Source organism: Neofelis nebulosa, chromosome 14, assembly GCF_028018385.1.
Source record: "Neofelis nebulosa isolate mNeoNeb1 chromosome 14, mNeoNeb1.pri, whole genome shotgun sequence".
Taxonomy (NCBI): Eukaryota; Metazoa; Chordata; class Mammalia; order Carnivora; family Felidae; genus Neofelis; species Neofelis nebulosa.
Genome location: NC_080795.1, coordinates 13312598 through 13336562, shown reverse-complemented (window position 1 = coordinate 13336562; position 23965 = coordinate 13312598). Strand labels below are relative to the sequence as shown.

At 42.0% G+C, this 23965-nt stretch overlaps 1 protein-coding gene across 1 annotated transcript in view; it reads right to left on the bottom strand.

The window, feature by feature from the left end:
• NKAIN3 (sodium/potassium transporting ATPase interacting 3) overlaps positions 1–16343 on the bottom strand; it is a 613223-nt gene extending 596880 nt beyond the window's left edge. Inside the window, exons 1-3 of the mRNA XM_058698945.1 lie at positions 16305–16343; positions 14582–14646; positions 13239–14502 (exon numbers count right to left, since the gene is read on the bottom strand). Coding sequence (XP_058554928.1) covers positions 13239–14502; positions 14582–14646; positions 16305–16343 — 1368 coding nt within the window. The remainder of the gene's footprint in view (positions 1–13238; positions 14503–14581; positions 14647–16304) is intronic.
• Positions 16344–23965: the final 7622 nt, after the last annotated feature.

Genomic DNA, 23965 nt, shown 5'->3' with positions numbered 1-23965 from the left:
TAAGTCTCCTACTTGTGAAACGCTTCAACAGAACCATGTGTGTGGAGGACAGATCCCTGAGGACGACTCCATCTGTATTACCAACCACAGCTCTCTGTTCAGATGAAAAGGCTGTTAGGGGATCTTTGCAGGCTTCCTAATTGTTCAGTGGCTTCATCTAATGATTCCTCTAATTGGCCCTGCATTTAAGATGCTCAGTCAATGAATGGTGTGGCTGTAACGTTCAGATCTTTGACAGTCATACACTCCAAGGCCAAAAAAAGATTTCCCATCAGAGAAAGAAAAAAAATGCCTTAAAGTCTCATGGAGAGAAAGGATATTTGTGAGTAGATGTCTCGATGGTATTAGTAAGTTACAACTGAACAGTAAAAGCATTTTGGAAGTGGTTTATCTGTTGAAGAAAATAGAGCATGCAAAAATTGCAGACTATCTGGTCTGCAGAACACTTGCATTTTATTCTTTTGTTTTAGGATAAATCGGAGTGTCTCCTGAGGGACTCCAAATATAGGTATCAGTCTTGAGGAAGCCACCTTGTATTAACAGAAGCAGAAGAGAAATAAAAGCTATTTCAAATAGTTACGGTGTCTCTACTTATTACTTAAGTCACCTGGGTAACATTTGAAAAACGACATCGTATGGAAAGAAAATACTTGCTTAAATAAATGCTCTTTCCAACAGGTTTAGCCTGAGCCCAGAGAAACCACTCTTTTAATCCACTCATAAGGTAATACACAAAGTTTTGTTATCCATGTTTCTGCATTTCTCACGGTTTAAGCCATATCGTACCATACTGCTTCATATACTCCTTCATTTCTCCATGTTTCGGTTTTCTCATCTGGAAATGGGAATATATTAACTAGCTGCCTTATGGAGATGTTATAAGAATGAAACAAGGAAACTGAGGCACAAAAGGACTTTGTTCCATATTGTAACAATGATTTCTTTTTAAAAAATAACATTTAGTAAGAAAAATAACAAAAATTTAAAAATACATGTTTTTAGTACGTGCTCAAATAAATCACCTTCCAACAGCCTCCTTCAAGTATGACTACTTAGGATTTCAATGTGCGGAAAACAGAAAACTGAAGCCCATCCCAAGCCTGGAAGAACCTGGTGTGGTTCAAGAAGATATTTTGAACTTTTTGCCATTGATTAGTTGACATCCCTGTGGATAGAGCAAATTAGAACCGATAACATGGCCAGGTGGCCAGGCTGGGGCATTGGAGTGCCATCACTCAGGGGAATCAATTAACGCACATTAGGCAGAAATGACTTTCCCTCATAGTGAAAGATCCTAGAGTACAGTCGGTTACCTGAAATGAAATTTAAGAACCATTACCAATTTTGGATCATTTAGTTACAAATCAGTTATCAACTATAGTGCTTAGGGAGATCTGAAAGCTGTTATATAAAAGGAGTTAATATTATAACTTTTGAAAATAAAAACTCCATCACGTGTAAACAATCTTACAGATGCACTCAAAGCAATAAATAAAACATTTAGGTTAGGAAATATCTTTCTATTCATGCATTAATTAGTTACATCAAGGGCTTATAAATCAGTCCCTCCTTGTACAAGAAAACTGGCTTTCTTCTGAGGAAAGCCCCTACCCAGTAGCATGCTGGTAAATGTTTAATAACTGGCTCTGAGGGGTGGCAGGAGGGCCTGATTTGTGGGTTTTGTGTATCTTCATGATGTAAATACTTCCACCATGATAGATTTTTAGCTACCAGTATGATCTCACTGGATGCAGAGCTTGAAAGAGACGCTCAATAGCATCCTGTTATATGGAATCTCTACCTTACAGTAACAATGGACAGCACAGCTTAACAGTACAATGCAGAACCAGGAAGCGTTGCATTTTTAATTTAATTTAATTTAAAGTTTATGCAATTAATTTTTAATAAAGGCTGGGTTTAACCACCGGCTTGCAGAATTTCTAGAAACATACCAGTGAACTCTCCCCAGCTAGAACAAGCCAGCTCCAGAACGTCACTGCCTGTATCTGCTATTCCTCATCCAGATAAAAGGCAAATGTGTAGAAGAGAAGCTAGAAATTGAAGCAAGAGAAATTCTATCTATTTTTGGGGGTGCGGGGGTGCGCATGTGCACACACGGTGGAGGGGCAGAGGCGGAGAGAGAATCTTCAGCAGCCTCCACATCCAGCCTGGAGCCTGACTTGGGGCTCAATCTCAGGACCACGAGATCATGACAGTCTAGAGGTCACATGACCTGAGCAAAATCAAGAGCCAGACACTTAACCGACTGACCCACCCAGGTGCCCCAAGAAATTCGATTTACACATAAGGACGACTTTGCTAACAGTAAAAGTTTCCATTCTCAGAGATATTTGAGAATCACCAGGACAGTCGTCAGTATTGAAGAGTCATGCATAGTCCTGCCATGGTGCTAAAGACAGTTCTAGATAATTTCTTGAGGACCCCTCAACTCTAAAATAGGTTACCTTTTATAAACTATCATTTGAAAGACCTCCCTCACCAAGAATTTGTATTTGAAATACAAATTGATAAAGAACTGTCATTAACGAGAATTTTAGGTTTCCCATTTTCTTAATTATGATCAGTTACAGCTAGTTATCAGTACAGGAAACATAACCCGCGTATAGAACATTCTTCTTTGTACCAATTTAATTAACCAATTTAACCAATCAACCTCTATCGCCTGGGGCTTGCCACATGCAAGCACTTATTATACTACATATTAATCAATAGCAAAGTACAGCCACGTCTCTAATTACTGGAATAGAGAGAAACCGTCAGAAATATATTTACGACTTATCATCACATCCATTGAGCTCGTATCTCTTACGAGAATCTGATAGCTAAAATCCTATGCAATAGTTCTTGTTAATAAAGGAACTGGGTGTCTGTAGGAAAGCAATCATAATGCAAGTATCCGTGAAGGGAGTGGAGAGAAGAAACTGAAACGTTTAATTCTACTTTATAATTCAGGAGTACAATTAATCAGGAAAACCATTCTAAAGAGCGGCCCTCGATGCAGAAAAGAAAAAAAAAACTGGAAAAAAAGAACAAAATCATTAATACTGCCACGATCTTGCCCTGCTTCCCTTAACAACAGGCCATCTAATTCTGATCCTGAGAACCTCTGTCAGTACCCCCTGCTGCCCACTGGCCTTCCCCCTTATCTCCTGTTCCCAATAGACAAGATGCTCTTCCTCCAAATCAAGGAACTGGGGATTCTCTAACCAGCACGAAACACAACAGCAATGCAGCAGTTCAAAGGCTTCATCTTTCTCACCTTATGGCATCGAGTAAGATGAAATGCTATCACAAGAACTGTCTATGCCCATCTTAAACTATCTGTTCTCCAATTCTCTACCAACACCAGAAGATCAAAAGGTTCTATTAAAGGGATTTAGGGCCTGTGTCCCATTTTATGTTGGTATCTTTGCAAAATGTACCAAATTAAAAATGTAAATTAGTTTGTGCCATGTGGCATTTGCTTGTACTACCATTAACCGGTGTTTTGAATACTAATCATCGATAAAGTGGTATCTTTTAGTCTAACGTTATACTCTGTGGTAAATGCATGAAGATTCACACACATTAATACCAGTTAGTGTTCATGGGGATTAAAAGCATGAATATTTGAGTACCTATGAAAGAAGGTCCACTCACCTTATCAAGTATTTGCCACACAGTTTCCCTAAAATTGACATAGAGAACACCTTCAAAATTAGGTTTGAAAATCTCACCTTATGGTGTCAAAATTACTTTCGAGTGTAACATAAAAAGTATTACAAGAAAATCAAAATAAGCAATTAAAAATAGTCATTTGTGGGGCACCTGGTTGGCTCAGTCGGTTTAGCATCCAACTCTTGGTTTCAGCTCAGGTCATGATCTCATGGTTTGTGAGTCTGAGCCCCACACTGGGCTCTGCGCTGACAGGGCAGAACCTGCTTGGGATTCTCTTTCTGTCCCTCTCTCTCTGCCCCTCCCGTGTGTGCGCTCGGTCTCTCTCTCCCTCTCTCTCTCTCTCAAAATAAACTTTAAAGACATAATCATTTGCGGTTTTCTTTTTAATCTCCTCATTGTTGTCTAAACTACTATAAATCCTAACTTATACATCGGTCAACTTTCCTTTCAAAACAATTAATGTATTTATTCTCCTATTCCATATCTTCTCCACAATGGCATGAGGCAGCTAACCCTGAAGACGCAAACCTCAAAGGTGCCCAATGCTCCAGCCCCACTCCAGGGTGCCCCTTGTGATAAGCAGAATAATGTCACATTTCAGCTCTTACAAGAACACCTCTATGCAGTGCACAAAGCACACGGCCTTAGATTAAGGCTCTATTCTCTCAAATACACTCTGCTTCATATCTTACTGGACTCTGCAATTTTGCTGGTCATCTGTTTGCCCCATCTTTTTCTTCCTAGCACAATTATTGTTTCATTTGAACACTGGGGCCTTGGGAGAAAGGGGAGATACACTCATCTACTGTTTGTCATCTTATTTTAAAAGCCCTCAGATTTTGTGTTTTCTGTTCTGATTTTTGCTTTTATCTTTAATAAGTAATTGCTAGTAAGTACTTGAAATCCTGCTATTTTAAGCAAGATATACCTCCCCCGATTAAAAAAAAAATGCTTTTAAGGAAAACAGTCAAAATACACACATATAGATCTATTGCTTCTTCTGCCCACTCATGCAAACTCTTGCAAGGAAACAATGTAAAGTTTATGTTGATGTGCATTTTTGTCTCTAACACCAAAATCTTAAGCAATATGAAGTCAAAATTTCTTATGAACAAGAGCCAAATTATGGAAAGAGCCCGTATGTCCATCAACTGATAAATGGATAAAGATGTGGTGTGTGTGTGTGTGTGTGTGTGTGTGTGCGCGCGCACATACATATACACAATGGGATATTACTCAGCCATCAAAAAGAGTGAAATCTTGCCATTTGCAACAGCATGGATGCAGCTAGAGTGCATTATGCTAAGTGAAATAAGTCAGAGAAAGACAGATACTGTATGATTTCACTCATGTGGAATTTAACAAACCAAAGAGATGAACATAGGGAAGGGGAAAAAAAGAAGGGAAGCAAACCATAAGAGACTCTTAACTATAGAAAAAAAAAAAACTGAGGGTTGCTAGAGGAGAGGAGAGGTGGGCAGAGAGTGGGCTAAATGGGTGATGGGCATTAAGGAGGGTACTTGTGATGAGCACTGGGTGTTGTATATAAGTGATGAATCACCGGATTCTACTCCTGAAACCAATATTACGCTATACGTTAACTAACTAGAGTTTGAATAAAAACTTGAAAAATATTTCTTATGTTGAAAGTATATGAGGGTGCCTTGGTGGCTCAGTTGGCTCAGCGTCTGACTCTTGATTTCAGCTCAGGTCATGATCTCATGGGTTTGTGAGTTTGAGCCCTGCATCAGGCTCTGTGTTGGCAGCGCAGAGCCTGCCTGGGATTCTCTCTCTGCCTCTCTCTCTCTCTGCTGCTTCCCTACTCGCATTCCCACTCTCTCTCTCTCAAAATAAATAAACTTAAAAAAAAAGAAAGTCTTTGAAATTCTTCCTTATATACACAAATATATGTATATAGATAGATAATTATTCAAATCTTTCCTAGACGCCCAAAATGTACATTGTAAAATTCGTGACAGGATGGTGAAAAATATGAACAAAGAAGTTCATTTTTTTTTAAATAGAAAGCACTAATGAAGTTCTAGGGATAGAAAGCAATTTATTTCTCAAAATATTATGATAAGGACTATTCTCTTAGGGGAAAACAAAACAAAACAAACAAAACAAAATACTAGGCAAAACAAAAATCCACACGAAAGTGACCAGAATTAAAGTGATTTGATCATAACTGGAGAAAATGTCTAAAAAAATCAAGAGCACTTCACATTTTATGAAGAATAAAATAGCAGGTTTATACAAATATTTCCATTTTGGCACACTTGGCTCATTTCCATTTTCTCAGTTTTACAACGTTGAGTCCTGTTTCTGATACTACCCTCATCTATCCTTACACTCTCTCCTCTGGGGTTTTAAATACCAATCTTGCTTACGAGTCTCAAATCTGAGTATTCAGTCTAGTCTTACCGTCTCAGTTCCAGGCTCATAGACCTGACGGTTACTTGGCCTTAGGTATCAGAATCTCAAAGTGTCCAACCCAGAACCCTTATGTCCCCAGACAAACACACCTCCTCCACCTCCATCCCCCACAACACCCAGTTCTCACATTTTTAGTAAAATGTATTCTGTTATATTGTTGCGCAAGATGGGGAGGTAATCCCCACAGTGAGTCCTAGGCTTTCTACCTCCTCCATCGTGTCTCAAGTCCATACTCTCCCCCATCTGTTCTCGTCTGACACGTGTCTGACTTGCATTATCTCTTGCTCAGAATAACAGAAGAGCATCCCGCCTCCCATTTCCTCTCGTTTCCCTCTGATCTGTTCTCCACTCAGCGGTGAGGGTATTTCCAAACATAACCCACATGATAGCCTGGCTCAGTGGATCCACATTGCTCCCTAAAGGAAATCAGGTGTCACGGCATGTGTCCAATGTCATCTCGCTGCATGCACGCTCTCATACCGCACCCTAGCCACACCAGACACCTGTCACAACTGGGGACATACCCTGCTCTTCTCAAACTAGACACTATGCTCATTTGGTTTCCTCCACTGAGAATGGTTCCCTTGTCTTTGCATGACTAACTCCTGGTCATTCTTTCAGACTCCACTTCCAAATTCTGGGAAGTCATCCAGACTACGCCATCTACGAAGGACATTGTTCATCTTAATGACACTTGACAACATTTGTGATTAGATAATCTTTGTTTACATATTTGTTGACAGCCCTTCAGCCCTTTGACATAATTCACACTGGTACACTCAGTGCTTAGGGACTCTGAACATTGGTTGAACTTTGTTGATCATTTCAATTGCAAGAAGCACTAAAGAGAGTGCAGACTCCAAATCTGAACCCTGGCTCCATCATTTACCAGCTCTATGGTTCTGGGCATGTTACTCAAACTCTTTTTGCCTTAATTTCTGAATCTATATGATTTCGTAGACATAGGTAGAGTACCTAGAACAATGTCTGGCACATTAAAAAATTCAATGAAGTTTAGCTATTCATTTAGGCATCATTTTATTCTCCAAATATTTACTGAGTGCTTACCCTTTGTAGGGTATAGTGGAAGATTCTGTGAGTCGATCAGAGTCTTTGCCCTTTGTGGACTTCAAATCCAGTAAAAGAATTAGCACATACACAAAGAGATAAACTCAAAGAAACATGTGATTCGTGTCCTAAGAAAATAAAAAACAAACACCAGTGTTCATTTGTGAGGGCTGTCATGACACAATACCACAGAAATTATACGGTCTCATGGTTCCGGAGGCCAGATGTCTAGAGGTTAGACTAATATCAAGGTTTTGGCAGAGTTCTCTCCTTCTGAGGCCTATAAGAGAGAATCTGTTCCATGCCTCTGTCCTAGCTTCTGGTGGTTCACTGGCAAACTTTGGCTTGTAGAACCATCACCCTGATCTCTACCTTCTTCGTCATATGGCATGCTTCCTGTGTGCATACCTGTGTCCACGTTTCCCCTTTATATAAGGACACCCGTCATATGGATTAGGGGTCCACCCTATACTAATATGGCCTCGCGTAACTAAGTACATCTGCAATGACCCTTTTTCCAAATAAGATCAGATTCTAAATTACCAGAGATGAAGACGTCAACATAAGAATTTGGGGGGTGGGGGGGGGCACAATGCAACCTGTGACAAAACCATAAGAATATAATATTTCCCCAGCAAATTCAATACTCTGAATGTATACTTAAATAACCAGAAAGCTATAAATGGATCTGGATGTGTTTTAAAAAATCACTAATGCAGAATGTTGTAAGGATTTCAACAATCATGTTATAACTAAAGTCTCATTATTAGCCATAATTTTAATTTCCCTAAATTTTCCTAGGTTTCGCAAGATAAACCAGTGCTTGTCAATATAGAAAAAGAATGGAAACTGAATGATTAACAATGATACTTCACAGGAGAAAAGGGCTATTAAAACGAAAAACATGTCAAAGCAAAAGTGTCATTGTATCTACACAGTAAAATAAATGTATCTCTGTATCCACTGCCAAATATGTAGACCAGCTGAGCACTACGGTTCATAAAACTTAGTTTAGAACATGTTACCACAACCACACCATCATCATTCAGACACCTCTCAACACATTTTAGTTCAGCCTTACAGAGTCACCGGTGGTGACAAGATAGTTTGAATGTGGGATGGAGAGAAAGTTAACATGGTTTTTCCTGTGAGAAATTAAAAAAAACAAAAACGAGTTTTCTTTAATTTGAGAGGATGTCCTCTAAAATGAAAACATACAGCCTATCTGTGTGCTGAAAGCTGTGTGGTTTCTATAACTCTTCTAAAGGTTTCTGTTACTACAGATATGTAAAGGGAAAGTTGAATTTTGTTCCACTGATTATTAGGCCTAATAGGCATTATGGCTGTCACCTTTCCATAAACTGATGCAAGTCAATAAATCTCTGGTAAGCCAACAACCAGGGACAGAAATCCTGTTGAATGTGTCTTTGAGTCACCTTTTTGATATATATAAAAAAAAAAAAGTGTAAAGCTCTCTGCCAACCACGAAGTTCAACGCTTCACTGGGGCCACTATAAGAAGATGGCTCTGAAGTGATATGTGGAGCCAATTTTTGGCTTTCAAAAATGCAATTAAGACTTCTTTAAATGTAGTAACTGTAAGTAACTTACTAAAAGCATATAATTGTTTCTTTTTTATTTCTAGATTACACATACGTGATAATAGAGTACACATTATTCTAAGCCAAGCAAAATGAAAAGTATTCTTAACAACAACAACAACAACAACAACAACAACAAAATGAATTTAAATGTTCTTGGGTGACTCGATGAATCTGTTACGCAGTGGTGAATTGCTTTTTCAGAAAAGATTTACTTTGCATAGTTTTCTATGGACATGCATTCATGCTTCTCAATTTCCCTTTAAATTCGTTCAGCAGAATTTAGAACATGAATGTAAAATCTGGGGCATAGTGCACAAATTTGCTTAGGGGTAGAACTATGGAGACAAAGTAATGACGGGAGATGGGCAGAGCAGCAGAATGAAGAAAGCAGAAAGAAGGACTGAGATTTTGCAAACCAAAGCTCACCCAAATACACTAGCCTGTAAGTGAGTTCTCTCCAATTCTTCTTATTCCCAGTCTGATGTTTCACTCTGGAGCTGGGCTTGGAGGAAATGTGAGTGAGATAATAAAAACCTTCCCTTGTTTCTTTAACTTTTAAAAAGAGCTAATGGGCCATCTTTTAATGACCTGCACAGTTACTCCTAGTCATTAGCATGTAGATTCTTTTCAACAAATGTGTTCTCCAAATGCCATTCCCCTCTCAACACCCACTCTTATTTACTGCTTCATAACCTCCAACTTCCAACAGTTGGTGGGAGCAGAAAAAAAAAAAACATGAAAGAGAAAAAATGACAGCTGGTTTCAGTGGAAAGAACACTAGATCTTTTTCCCTGGTTTTTACCGGTTTTACCCGCTGGTATGCTGGACAAGGCTTATAATGGCTCAGAGAGTCAGTTATATTTTTAGGATTTTGTGACCCTGTTGTTAAATGGAGCCATTATTAACAATTAAATAATATAAACTTAATTTTAAATAAATAATATTAAAATAGAGGTAATAAATATTAAAAACACATCCTTTCTTATTTTACTGTATTTTACTTTTACCTGCTTTTGAGGTTATTTGTGCCTATTCTAGCTGTATGCTAACAATACTATGTAATGGTATTTCAAACTGGCCAAGGTGGGAATATTTACACCAAAGAAATTGGCAAATGCTAAACAAATCAGGGTGTAACTCTGTTTTGTTGATTGTCTATGTTTAGGAAAGCCATGGAGAAGGTTTTCTAATAATACATATTAAACCTAAAATGTGCTGTCATTATCCTGTCAATAGCACACAAAAAAACTGAAGTTTCCCAGCATGTGAAAATGATTACCCAATTCAGCAAAGCATCTGCTGGAGGAGGAGGTCACTGAGAGGACATGACTGCCAGCTGCCCCTTACGCTGGGCCAGGGCTATCCAAGGCTCCTTACTTCTCCCATCCTTGGAATATACATCTTGCCCACTGTGGGAGTCACTTCAAGGACACAGTCTTGAGAAAGTAATGTGTTGTTGAGACCTTCGCGATGGTACACATGGATGAACCCAGTTAAGGCCCCATTTAAACTTTTAAGATTCTGGTAGGCAGGGGTGGAGATCTACTCATCTTGTAGCCGCTTCGTACATAAGTCACCTTGCTTAGGAATCTGCCACCTACCAATCCGGAGTGGCCTGCCTCTTTCTTTGGTCTCTCCTTGCCTTCCCTGTATGAGAGCCATTTTGTTTGTTGGTTGGTTGGCTTTTTAATTAATTTTAGTGTTATGTTTGAATTATTTTCTCTATATAGATTGTGTATCTAATCTAGATTTTTGGTTGCCGTTAGGTTCATATATAACAACCTGTATATACAAGTCTATTTTAATTTTTTTTAAATATATGAAATTTATTGTCAAATTGGTTTCCATACAACACCCAGTGCTCATCCCAACAGGTGTCCTCCTCAGTACCCACCCCCCACCCTCCCCTCCCTCCCACCCCCCATCAGCCCTCAGTTTGCTATGAGAGCCATTTCGAATTTCACCCAGGGAGGTTCCCTGAGGCTGTGAACCAACATCAGGTCCCAGAAGGATTAAAATTCCAATACTGGCTTCCTTGTGTTACTTTCCTATTACTCCTCAAAGTAAATAAAAACATTAACCAGCATTCATATCAGATCTATATAACCAAGAGTATACCAAATTCAACAAAAAGATTCTGCCAGAATTAATGGGCTATATAAATTTTACAATAAAGAACACTACATCATCATCATTATTATTTGTCCAGTGAGCACTACACATCCTTTAAATATATACAATGTATTATATACAATATCATGATGTAATAATATATGTAATATAATACATACATGCTTTGTTTTGTCTGAGATCCAATTATTAAAAGTTTACTCTCCCCGTCTCTACCATGTAAAAACTATTGATTTGGAAAAGTTGTTTAACTCTGTGAGTATCACCTTTCTTATCTGCAAACTAGTGAAATGGGTGCCTTTCTCAAAAGATAATTTTAAGAGTCAAACATTCAGCCAATAACCTTTCAGCTCCTGATATGAGCTCTCTTAAGCACTTGCAAGGTTTGAAAAGATGAATAATGTTTCATCTTTATCTTCAGGTAGCTTACAGTCTAGAGATGAGAGATATATGTAAATAAAATAATTTAAGACGATGAAATGTGATCCAACAGAGGAAAAGGCAAAGTGCTACGCAATTCAAACAAAAGAAGTGATTAATTTTACCTGGAGCACCAGGAAAGCCTTCATAGAGAAGACAGAATTTTGAGGTAAGTTTGAAGAGTACGTTGCATTTTGTATCAATTGAGGAGGTATATGTGGAAAGTGGAGGCATTCCAGGCTGATAGATGAAACACCAAACATATTTTCATCACAAATACTATAATATCAACTAAGGAAATCACAATTGTATTGATAAATCCACTGCATCAAAAACTCCTACACGCAATTTCCATGTACAACAGAAAGAATTATGCTATTATACGATCCAGGGTGCCTGACTACAATCTTGCATATTCAAGAGTTGACTAAATATTTATTCGGTTTTTCCTATTTATAAGCCATGTTCATTTCTAATAACCAAACTGTAAATTATCCTACGACCTTTCTTTAGTGAAAGGAAACATTCATGTCCAAATGAATTTTAAAATTATTTTTTCAAGAAACTATGTACTATGTCCTGTCCTACTTAACAGGACAGAAGGGACTATCCCATGGACTTAAAGAAAAGTCGTCACTGACTGCAACTCTATAAATACATAAACTATGCATGTATTATGTAAACAAGGAAGAGCACATCTAGAGGGAGGTTTTAATGGGAGAGTGGAACACTGAGACAAGAGTGAGACCTTTCAATACATTTGCAGGAACAAGGACTATCAAAGAAAGAGCATTATTTCATCTCTCAGTTAATGAATCTTGGAAGGGCTGACATTACTCAGTAAAGTTCACTGGAAGGCTTTTCCCCTTGCTAGGAAAAACATGCTAGTTAATGTACGTAACTTTCAAAAACAAACACTTTGAAGAAGGCTTGGCAGAGCATCTACAGAATTTAAGTGTAAGAGAAGGAGATGTCTATTAACCTCACATACAAAAGTCTGACACAATGGGTCTGTAGTCTTGACCTCAAGTGACTGTGGAAGAGAGACCACAGGGCCGTCTGTGTCCCTAATAGACATATGTTAAGAAAAGCAGCCTCCCAACACACACACACACACACACACACACACACACACACACACACACGCTGAAATGAAAGCCTTTTTCCTCTTCACTCTGGATCTCTCGCCCCGCAGTACATGCACTCCCCTGGCAAGCCACTGTGCCAAAGGAGCCTTTCACTCGTTCTCTCCCTGATGACAACTGTCAGTGTGTCGCTGTCTGAACGTGCAACACTTCAACAAAATCTAAAGGGAAATTGGAAGCGCGGGGACTGGAATACTCTGTTTAAAACCACACAGCCAGAACTCCTTCCTGGAGATCCGAGACTCCTCCACCACCACCTTTCAAACTGCGGAAGGTAAGAATCACCCCAGTCTGAGCCAGGAGTTAAAGCCGTTTCTGTGTCCTCAGAACCTGAGCACTCTTACGCGCCTTCTAATTAAACAATGTGAACAAAAATCATCCCGAGAAGAGCGAGCCCACAAGCCCCGGGGAAACTTCAGCAGGAAAGCAGACTGTGCTAAAGCCAGTGGTCCGACAGAGGGGCGGGGAAATCGCTCACTCTCCAGCGCCTCGGCAGCGGCCCCGGGACCTCGGCGCGACGTCCGCTGGGTGCGCGGTGACCCCGAGAGCTCGGGGCCAAGAGGGAGACCGCGCCCTCCCGCTGAGCGCCCGGGGCCGGAGGGCAGTGCGGGTCGGGGCTGCGGGGAGGCGGGGGCCGGCGGGAGCCCCCGGCTGGCACTCACGCGCCCGGCGGGGAGGTGCAGGTCCGCGGCGGGGGCCGTGGAGGCCAGTCCCAGGGCAGGCGCGGATCCCGGGACTGGGGCGCGCGGGGCACTCACCAGCTGCAGCGCGCAGAGGCAGATGAGCGAGCAGCGCCCGGTGCAGCAGCCCATGGTGCCGGCGGCGTCCGAGCGGCGCGCGCGGGGAGCGATCCGCGTCCTCCGGCGCCGCTGCTCCCCGCTCCGGAGCGGCCCCCGCCCGGCTCTCGCCCGGCCCGGCCCAGGCTCGCCCCGCCGCGCGGCCGCCGCTCGCGGCTCTCGGGGTCCCGGCGAGCGCACCGCCTTTGTTAGTTTCCCGGGCGGGCAGAGGTCAGTCCGGCGCGCTCGACCCGAGCGTCTGGCGGGGTCCCTGCCTCCCACAGTGCAGGTCTGCTTCTTGGGGAGGGGGAGCCGGGCGGGCGGGGCGGGGGGCGGAAGGGAGGCTACAGATGGTGAGTGGGTGGAAGTCTGTTTAGGGGAGGGGAGTGTGGAGGAGGTGGGCGTCTGAAAAGTGGAGTGGGCTGTCTGGGTTGGGGTGTGTGTGTGTGTGTGTGTGTGTGTGTGTGTGTGCGCCTGTGTGTGCGTGTGGTGGGAGGCGATGAATGAAAGGGAGTGCCACCGAGGAGGCCCGGCCTGTCTTGTTAGGAGTCTTTGGAGAGAGAGGCAGAGGAAGACAGAGAATGAGAACGAGGATGAATATGAATGAGCGTGAATTAGGGCGGCTGGTGGTGGTGGAGACCCTCGGCGGCCGGTGTAACGGGGAGACCCGGGCAGCGCTTTCTCTCCGGGGCTCGTGCTAGGGGGTGGGAGGGCGGTCGGAGGCGTGCGCAAAGGAGGGGACTGGGTTTTACTGAGCTGCCCCAGGGGTGGAGAGGGTGGGAGTTGAGAGGGCTCGGTGTCCGGAGACGCGGGTCCCAGAGGCTTGCAGCCAAGGGCGGGCGCGGCGCAGCGCCGGGCGGAGCTTGGAGACCGCGGTGCTGCGAGCTCGGGAGGCCGGGGGTAGCGGGCGCGTCTGCTCGGCCCGAAGCTGGGCGCGCAGCTCTGGGGTCCCGGGGCCAGGGTCGCTCCAGCTCGCCGCAGTCGGTGGCCCAGAGGGCGCCCCTGCTGGAGCCCGGGAGCGGAAAGTTGGAGCGAGTTGGTTTGGTTAGAGGCGAAGCGGCGGCGGAGGGCAGCGCGGGCTCGGAGCGCCGGGGTGAACCCGGACTCCGCGAGGAGACGCGGCGTAGCTTTTCCCACTAAAGGCTCTTTGCAATTGTCGCCAGGGAGGAGAGAGGACCAGGAGAGAAAAGACAATGAGTGGCTTTTTCTAGAAATGGAGACTATTTCCGGGATGAGGAGACGATTTCTTTTCAGAGAAAATTAAATTGTTTGAGAAGGGCTTGGGAAGAAGACCTCGTCCCGGAGAGTTAAAATCCCGGACTAACTCTCCACGAATCCCAAGGAGCACCGCTCGCTCTGGCTCACCTAATAAGACGAGCGCGGAGGAGGTCTGCGGAGGACCAGGTTTCACCGGGGCCCAATGTCAAATTTCATGGGCACATTAGTTGTACCTGGTGTTACTACGCAAATAGCTGGAGCACGCCGGAGAAGCAGACATCAAGCCTCGGGGCCATTTGTCACAGAAGAGGCTTTCTTCAGAACTTGGCACAGAAACCCCGTTTCTAACCTACCGCTGCCCTCCTGGGCCCTCGGTGCTAGGTTAGCAGGAAAGGGAGAGCTCTTTGCATTTTTAAAACATTCCCCCTACACGTGGAAACTGTGCGCAGGTCATTCTTTCAGGCATTAAAGGGAGTTGTGGGGTTTGGTTTGTTTGCTTGTTGGGCGGGGGGGGGGGGGGGGTTGTTTTCTTTTGCAATTAACTGCCTTTTTTCTGAACCGTTCCTCCAGAACCTATGTTTTTAACTGAGTACAGTTACAGCTCCCAGGAAAAATCCTTGCGTGGTAACTTTGAAATTCTAGTAGGGACACGCGAATAACCTCGGGATCTGGGTTAATTAAATGGTCAAAAACATTCATTGTTTAGGTTCCACCTCTGTCCGTTATTTTGGAAAAGGGAAAAATGGGAGTCGGAAGCCTTTGTTGTTGTTGTTGTTGTTGACCCAGTGTTTAAGACATCAAGCGATCCGGGATTATGAGGGCACACTTCTATGCACAATAAACATAACCATCATGATTTATGATGAATGAAAACAATAGGGGGAAAATGGAGCCTGACAAATTAATAATTTAGCATATAGTAGAGGACAATGCAAAAAGTTTCAGGCATCAATGTGTCTGAAATCTGTAGGAAGCAAATGAAGAGGGAGGGGACATGAACAAGTCTACCTACAACTTCCAGAAATAATCATAGCCTCTTCACTACCAGTGACTGTGATGGATGATGATAATAAACATAACGACGCTCCTCCTCTCCACATTACCTGTGTTTGCCCCAATATACATTTTCTCACCATCATTTTTTATTTACTAATTTAGGAAGTAGGAAATTTGCAGCTAACGTGCATTGTGTCCTTGTTAGGCACCAGTCTCAGTGCTTTGTGTATATTCACTTATTTACTCCTCACAATGCCTAAGAGATCAGTGCACCACCTTGAACCTCCCCAGTCAAAAGAGGTGGAGATGGGAACAGGGATCTCATCTCTCAACCGATGAAGAGAAATGCAAAGCCAGGTAATCGGACACAAGATCTCCTTGATTTACACATTCACTGCTGCCTTTGAAACTTAGGACCCAAGTAACACCTGCTCTGGGCCCAACTGCTCTCTGGGAAGTAGGTATAGTAATTTGCATTAACCCTACCTCCATAGTCAGTGCCACCCTTGTGGTGTCATTTCAGGGGACCAGGACAGTCTTCCTGTACCTTTCCCTTTCCCACTGCCCCCTCTACTGATGGACTTAGATTGGAGTTTCTTCCTTGAATCACTTAAGATGTTGAAAATGCATTTGGCTTTCAAAGAGAAAGAGGAAAGAAGCAAAGATAAGACAATGCTAGTAACAAGTCTAGAAATTGTGTGACGCCACCTTTATTTGTCTCTGCAGTCTCTTATTCTCATTGTCTAAACTGAACTGCATCATGAACTAAAAATCTTTCTCCTTACCTTCCTGGGTTTCCTTCTTTCCTCAATCCCACCCTCAAATATGTCTTACTTGCTTCATTTCTACATTGCTTTTTATGCCAGGGGCCATACTGGTTGCCAGGTTTGCAAAGGTAAATGCTATACTCCCTCCCCTTAAGGGCTCGGTAGGGGGAGGGAGAGCAGCTGAGTCAATGAAGTAGCAGCCCACTCTGAGAAAGGTCAGCACTGGGTGCTTGCACTGAGTTTTCTTTCTGCCGGGTGAGGGAGGTTTAAAAGAATTACCTGTCGGGATGCCTGGGTGGCTCAGTCGGCTGAGTGTCCGACTTCCGCTCAGGTCATGATCTCACAGTTCATGGGTTCGAGCCCCACATCAGGCTCTGTGCTGACCTCTTGCTCAGAGCCTGGAGCCTGCTTCAGATTCTGTGTCTCCTTCTCTCTCTGCCCCTCCCCTGCTCACGCTTTGTCTCACTCTGTTTCTCAAAAATAAATAAATGTAAAAAAAAAAAATTTTTTTTAATAAAATAAAGAAAAATTTAAAAGAATTACCTGTCTCCTGGGGGGGAGGGGGGTGGAGAAGAGAGTAGAAAATGACAACAATGGAAACGGTGGGGCTTAGAGAGGATTTTGGATTTTCCCAAAATCAGCTGACGAGGAAATAATCTAATAGAGCAGCGGATGCAACGTGTGGTTGGTTATGCCACTTCCTGGCTGCGGAATCTCAGAGAAGTCACTGTGCTTCCCTCCGTCTAGCTCGCCTATGTAATGTGGGTATGATGGTATGACTTGCCCCACAGGACTAAGCCTTAGGTTGTTCTTTATCTTCTATCCACATGTGTTTTGCACCCTGGCCTCACGCAGGTCTCAGCCTCGTGTCAGGTCCCAGAGAGGCCTCACTGACTACACTGTCTGAAATAACACTCATGTCACTCCTTCACTGTCTTTTCATTCAAAACAGCGACTCGGGGGTGCTGGAGGGGCTCTGTCAGCTGAGCCACCTACTCTTGATTAGGACTCAGGCCCTGAGAACAAGCCCTGTGTTGGTCTCACACTAAGCATGGAGCATGCTCAGGATTTTCTCCCTCTCCCTCTCCCCTTCTCCCACGCACACTAGCTCTTTCTTTCTCTCTCTCTCTAAAACAAAACCAACAAACAAAACCCCAGTGATTGGTTTACTTTATAATTTCCTGTCTCCTCCAGCCAAAAATAATGTTAATTTTTAATAATCACATTTTTAGCATCCTACTTCCCACATAGTGTATACACATATATTTATATCTATATATAAATGTATATAGCAAGTACTAAACATGTGTGTATATACATGCATACAGGACATTCTAGTCTATGTTTTTTTTTCCTTTTTTTATTTCTCAGTTTCTTAGTAAAATTCCTTTTTTTTAAATGTTTTTTTTTATTTACTTAAGTAATCTCTACACCCAATGTGGGGCTCAAACAGATGACCCCCTGATCAAGAGTTGCATGCTCTTCTGACTGAGCCAGCCAAGTGCCCCTAGTAAAATTCCTTTTGAAAGGCTCTAGTCCCATCTCCCTTAAAGTCCAGAGAAAATCAAACGGTCTATACCAAGAGTAAGAGGACTGGGTGGGAGAGAGCACATCTAGAGACCAGACCCAGAAATGCAGATTTGTAGATTTCATAGGACTGTCAAATACAATTGACCCTCAAACAACACGAGGGTTGGGGCCCTGACCCCTCATGCAGTCAAAAATCCAAGTATAACTTTTTTTAAGCTTATTTATTCATTCTTGAGGTAGACAGAGAGAGAGCATGAGTGGGACAGAAGCAGAGAGAGAGGGAAAGAGAGAATCTCAAGCAGGACTCATGTTGTCAGCACAGAGCCCAATGCAGGGCTCAATCTCATGGAACCATGAGATCATGAACTGAGCTGAAATCAAGAGTCAGATGCTTAACCGACTGAGCCACCCAGGTGCCCCCAGTGTAACTTTTGACTCTTAATAGCCCACTGTTCATCAGAAGCCTTAATGATAACAGAAATAGTTGGTAAACACATATTTTGCATGTGTATTTTATAATATATTCTTTAATATAATTATATATTAATTAAATATTAAATTAAATTAATTTAAATTAAATTATTAATTTAAATTAATTTAAATTAAATTAAATATTATATATTAAATATAATATAATTATATTAATTTATAATTGTATTTTATAATATATTCTTATAATAAAGTAATCTAGAGAAAAGAAAATGTCATTAAGGAAATCATAAGGAGGAGAAAATACATTGACAGTACTGTACTATAAAGAATCTACGTACAAGTGGATCTGCACAGTTGAAACCCAGGTTGAGAGTCAACTGTACTAGGAATGGAGACAAGGGCTTGAAGGAATCAAAGTTCCTCCTTAACTACTGCACTTTGTTTTTTGAAGGCTTCTAATTTGGCATTTTTGTTTGAGCGAAATAAAGTACAGTATGTTCAAGCATTTCTCTATATTCACTGAGAAAAGTTCCTAAATGTACCCCTAGATATGTGCTTTTCCTCTAGCACCTGCTTGATGCCGGGCCCCTCCTTTGGCACCTTCTTGGAGCGAGCAAATTACAATCTTCTATACCCCCTCCTACAACTGGCTGACCTTCATGGTTACCTGATAGACACTGTACTAACAGTATGGCTGCTCAGTTAGAGCAAAGATCAGGTTTACACTGGAGCAAAAGTGGGAAACACACATGTGGAGTGTTTCAAGTATGGCTTGGAGCCTTCAGTACACCTGTGTGCTGCCCGATGCCTGTTGCGTTAGAAGTGGTGATTCATGTTGTGCATAGCAATGAATACCCCAGAGTGTTGGGGACAAGGGGAGAGGTGGCAGTCATAATTTCTCTATTCCTTTTCTCCCTAAGGAGACAGATACTCTTGCTATTGTGAGCACTTTACATCATAGCATTTAAAAGTGATCCCCCAAGGGAGGTGAGGTGAGAAAAAAGTGGGAGATGGTTATGTGGTGTGGGAGTTTTAAAGGACACGGGAGAGCCTGGAGGATGCCAGAATTACAAAAGAGAGAGAGTAAGGAAATTCCTTGGTATATTTTGCCTCAAGAAATGTTGGTAATAACTAGTTTTATTGCCAAGTGCCATCTTTTTTATTTCTGTTTGGGTTAAAAATAAGCCTCAATTAATATTTATCTATCGTACTCCTCAGTGTCTAACAACACTGATCCTGTTGTTGCTATTATCATAATTAGTATTGCAGCGATATGCATTTAGAGTTTTTCTAATGTCAAGCACTGAGCAGCCCCGGCTGACACCGACAAGTTCAAGCTTTTTTGACCACTTAATTTACTGCCAAGCGTTGGCAACTATTGTTGATTTCTATGCAACAGACATTACTGCACGCCTATTATGTCAGAGTCCTCATATTGGAGACACAAACACTTTCTTACTACCATTAACATTTGCTCCCCTGCCCTCTGTTTTTCTCAGGATTCCAGAAGATCAGATCAGACTTCTCTGCATAATGGCCTAGCTAGACCCCTAACAATTGGCAGTAACAGAGGAAGAGAAAAGGTAGCATGACTCAAAGTAAAAAGAAAACATTAATCCAAAGTCCTGGTGAATCCCAATGCCGCCAACATATTTTTGTATGGATGGATACAAACATCTATCGATCTACTTATCTGTCTATTGGATTGCATTAAGTGTTCCAAAGTAAAGACTTTCTTTTTTTCTCCATTTTTAAACCAAAGACGTTAACAATAACCACAACACAAACACGTTTTTATCCACTGCAGTACCATATATGGAGAGAATATCTCTGTAAGATAATGAATCCTTACGGTTTCCTCACATGTATCTGTTTTAAGGATCAGTCCTGTATTATTGTATAATGCTTGTGTAAGACGATAACATTAAGGAAAACATCTGAGATCTCTCTGATTTTTTGGCACCTTTTTTGTAAGTCTAAGATTATTTAGTTAAATAGTTAAAAATAAGAAACCATTACATAAAATGTGTTAGACATGTGGAGCAGGCACGTGCAGTGCTGAACAGGTCGTCCGTCAGAAACGTAAATCCTAATATAAAGTACATTAGCTCATGCTAATGTGGAACAAATTCTTTTTTAGTAATGTGTGAGCGATGTATTTTTTATTTGTCCATGGTAATTTAATATGCATATAAAATCCCTCAAAGTTACACCAGTGCACATAAATACACATTTGTATTATTTTAAAAATCAGTGAAACAAACTTACAATTCACACTGAACAAGCTTTTGCTTTTTTTCCAGGCGTTTTTATTTATGAAATCTAGAAAATTTTAAACAATCAATCATTAAAGATAGTACAATCATACAGTTTCCCTTTATATTTTTGAATGGCAAAATAAGAAAATGTATTTGTTAGTGAGTGAAAATGAGTAGTCATTTGTAAGACCACTGTCACATTCTGAAGGAGTCTTGAATAAGGAGTGGCAAAGCCAGTTAGCATAGATTCCCTTTGCATTCACTAGATCCCAAATGTGCCTTCGGGAAGGCCATGGTCTCATCTGAAAGAGATGCAAATCACCACAGGACAGCACATTTTCTTATAGGTTTTACTGTTATTTCTCTTAGGTTTGCCTAGTATGTTCTCCAGTGTGTATATACTGAGCAGTGATAAGGAACCGACAGATTTTGAGTACAATTGTAAATATAGTATAGTTCAGTTTTTAATATAAGTCACATATAAAAATAAATTGATTAAAATAAAAACTAAAGGACACAGGAGTCCAATTTGCGGTTATAAACAATCCTGAGTACCTGCAAACAGGTCCTTTTGGGGTGTAACCATATCACTGGTGCTGGGATAGAGTGGGAAACGCCCCAAAGTAATTTTTCCAAGCAGTACATATACAGTCTAGAAAAAGTTTTGTTAAGATGGCACCCAACCGGGGGCGCCTGGGTGGCACAGTCGGTTAAGCGTCCGACTTCAGCCAGGTCACGATCTCGCGGTCCGTGAGTTCGAGCCCCGCGTCGGGCTCTGGGCTGATGGCTCGGAGCCTGGAGCCTGTTTCTGATTCTGTGTCTCCCTCTCTCTGTGCCCCTCCCCCGTTCATGCTCTGTCTCTCTCTGTCCCAAAAATAAATAAAAAACGTTGAAAAAAAAAATTAAAAAAAAAAAAAAAAAAAAAAAGATGGCACCCAACGGGGTTTGTAATAGATGCATGCTCTGGCTGTCTCACTCACATCCCCTTGCCCTCACCGTTTCAGGGCACAAGGCTCCAACTTCCTCCTGACAGCACCAAGATTTCACATACAAGGTAAGGTGCAATTCTGGAGAGACACCACCTCCCAGGAAGAACTCTGGGACTCCAACTGATAGGAGTTGGTATATAAAAACCTTATTACCTTCCTAGACCATTGGAGAAGAATCAGAGGTGCATATATTCTGTACCATTTCCAGAGTTCCTCAGCTTCAGTGGCCCATGGGAATAATTTGTTTCATAGTCCACCTTTTATTGGCCCTTCCCCTTGGTTTCACTTCCACTTGCTCTACTGTGGTTTCCAGGAATTATCTCCCAAACAACCTGCATGCACTTGCATCTGAATTCTGGTCAAAGGGTCTGCTTCCATAAAAGCCCAAACTAAGACCGTGAACTCTGCTAGTCTTCCATTCTTGGCACCAGCATCTGGAGCAAATAATCAGCAGGATTCAATCTCATTTTTTATACATGAGAACAACTTGAGGGATTCTTCAGATTTGATAAAGATAAAAGATTGGCAGATAATGACTTCATCCACAACATAGGATCAGAGGTGCATATAATTCATGATCATTAAACCAAGCATGACAATAAATTACATATAGAGATTTTACACAGTGGGAGTGCTGTCATGAATTTCTTATTTCTTCCTAAGGATTAGGAACACTCTTAGCAAAAGGTGACTATAAAAATTTCTCTGTTTTCGTTGCATCTGTTTTTCTCTTCCAGCATTGATGGGTCATGCCAAGGCTACTTCTAGATATTCTGTATCATGATGATCTCCAATGAGTAATCTTGCCCTTGTGCCAAACATTCTCAGTCTCTGCTTTATGTGTAGTTCAAATTCCATTTTCAGTACAAAGTTATTACTACTTGTATTCAGAAAAAGTGACTTCTGAGAAGAGTTTTCTCATACTCGCCTCTCATCAGTCCCTTGTATCTCCAGTGAGGGCTTCCTTTCTCTCGTTGGCACAGCTCAGTTGTCTGTCTATGAGTTCTAATTTGGAAGAGGATGGGGAGCCTTTATGTCTCTACTCATTTTGGCAGGAAGGATAACTTCCAGATGGTGTCTTACTTTGAAATGGAAGCAGAAACATACACCTGTGATATGTGTTATCATAACAGCTCAGAAGTTTTACTACTTTACTATTTAATTCCAGTCATGTGATGACATACTGATTAATGAGCTGGGTTTTCTTCCTTAAGTCCCTTGGATAACAGACACTTCCAAGGTTGAAAGATGGAGAGAGGCCCATCTCAGCTGCAGTTAAACTTGAACCTCTGGGGACACACGTCAATGCACGTTAGAAATAAAAAAGCTGCCAGAAGAAGAATGTTGCCATGGTTCTTCTGCCATAAATACATACTATAAATGATTGTGCTTGGCTGACCGTCTCTGCAGTATAAACCGCCCCTTAAACAGGGCAGGATCACATGTTAACATCAATGTTTGGCCCAGATTTATAGTTCTTTTAAATCACGTGGTTCTCAAAATAACCAGAGGTACCTAGACTAAGTGACAAACACAGCTAGCTAGTGGTGGCCACCTCTTTTACTGCCATTGCCTGCCATCAGCAAAGCACACGTAAACTCTACAAGGTAAGGCAAGGCATACTAGCTGCTACAATAAACAAAGCCTAAATCTTAGTAGCTTTACACAATGCAACTGTCTCTCTCCCTCACACAAATGTTCCTCGTTGATGGGGAAGGCTGTCCACGTGTCATCCAGTGACTCAGGTCCTTCCACCTTGGGGCACCACCCCCCTCCCATTCAGCTGACTGAGGGCGAAAAGCTGAGCAGATGGGGATTTGTATGGGGAAAGTTTGTAAGGGCCAGACCTGAAAAGGAATAGGGGGCTCATTGCTGGGCTCATTCTTTGGTTAATACTCAGCCACAGCCAGGTGCAAGGGAGAACTGGAAAGGTAATCTAACTCTGGGACCAAGAGGAAAAGAAGCAGGATTTGGAGAACACATAGTATTCTTTGTGAAATGTAATACGCTGCTTCTAAACTCCCCATTGTGTCCTGTAATCTCCCCTACCTAGAATATTCCCTTCCCTTCTTGCACTCTCCTTCTCTAGACAACATTCACCCATCACGATAGCTGAGCTAAGATGTTGCCTCCTCTGAGAAGACTTCCCTGATGCACTCATTTCCATCCTCAGTGTATAATAAGGTGCCTATTTTTTTGTTCCCTTTCTACTCCTAATTATCCTCTATTATTGACTTATATCAGCTCTATTAACATTTTCTACTTTTGGATAGTGCATGTTAGCGAGGATACATATTTGCGGAGCTACTGAAGAAATGAAGCCCATCATTCCTCTTACTGTGACATACTTTCTGGTGGCATCAAATGGCAATCCTCTTATAGTAGGGCTGACTTCTTGAGAGTCACCTGTAGAGTTGTTACACCAAGTCCCTCAGTCCTAACCCCCACAGGTGATCATTCCTCCTCTCTTTCCCCTTGAGGAGAGTATATTTTCCAACCTCACTGCCTTGGGCTTGGTC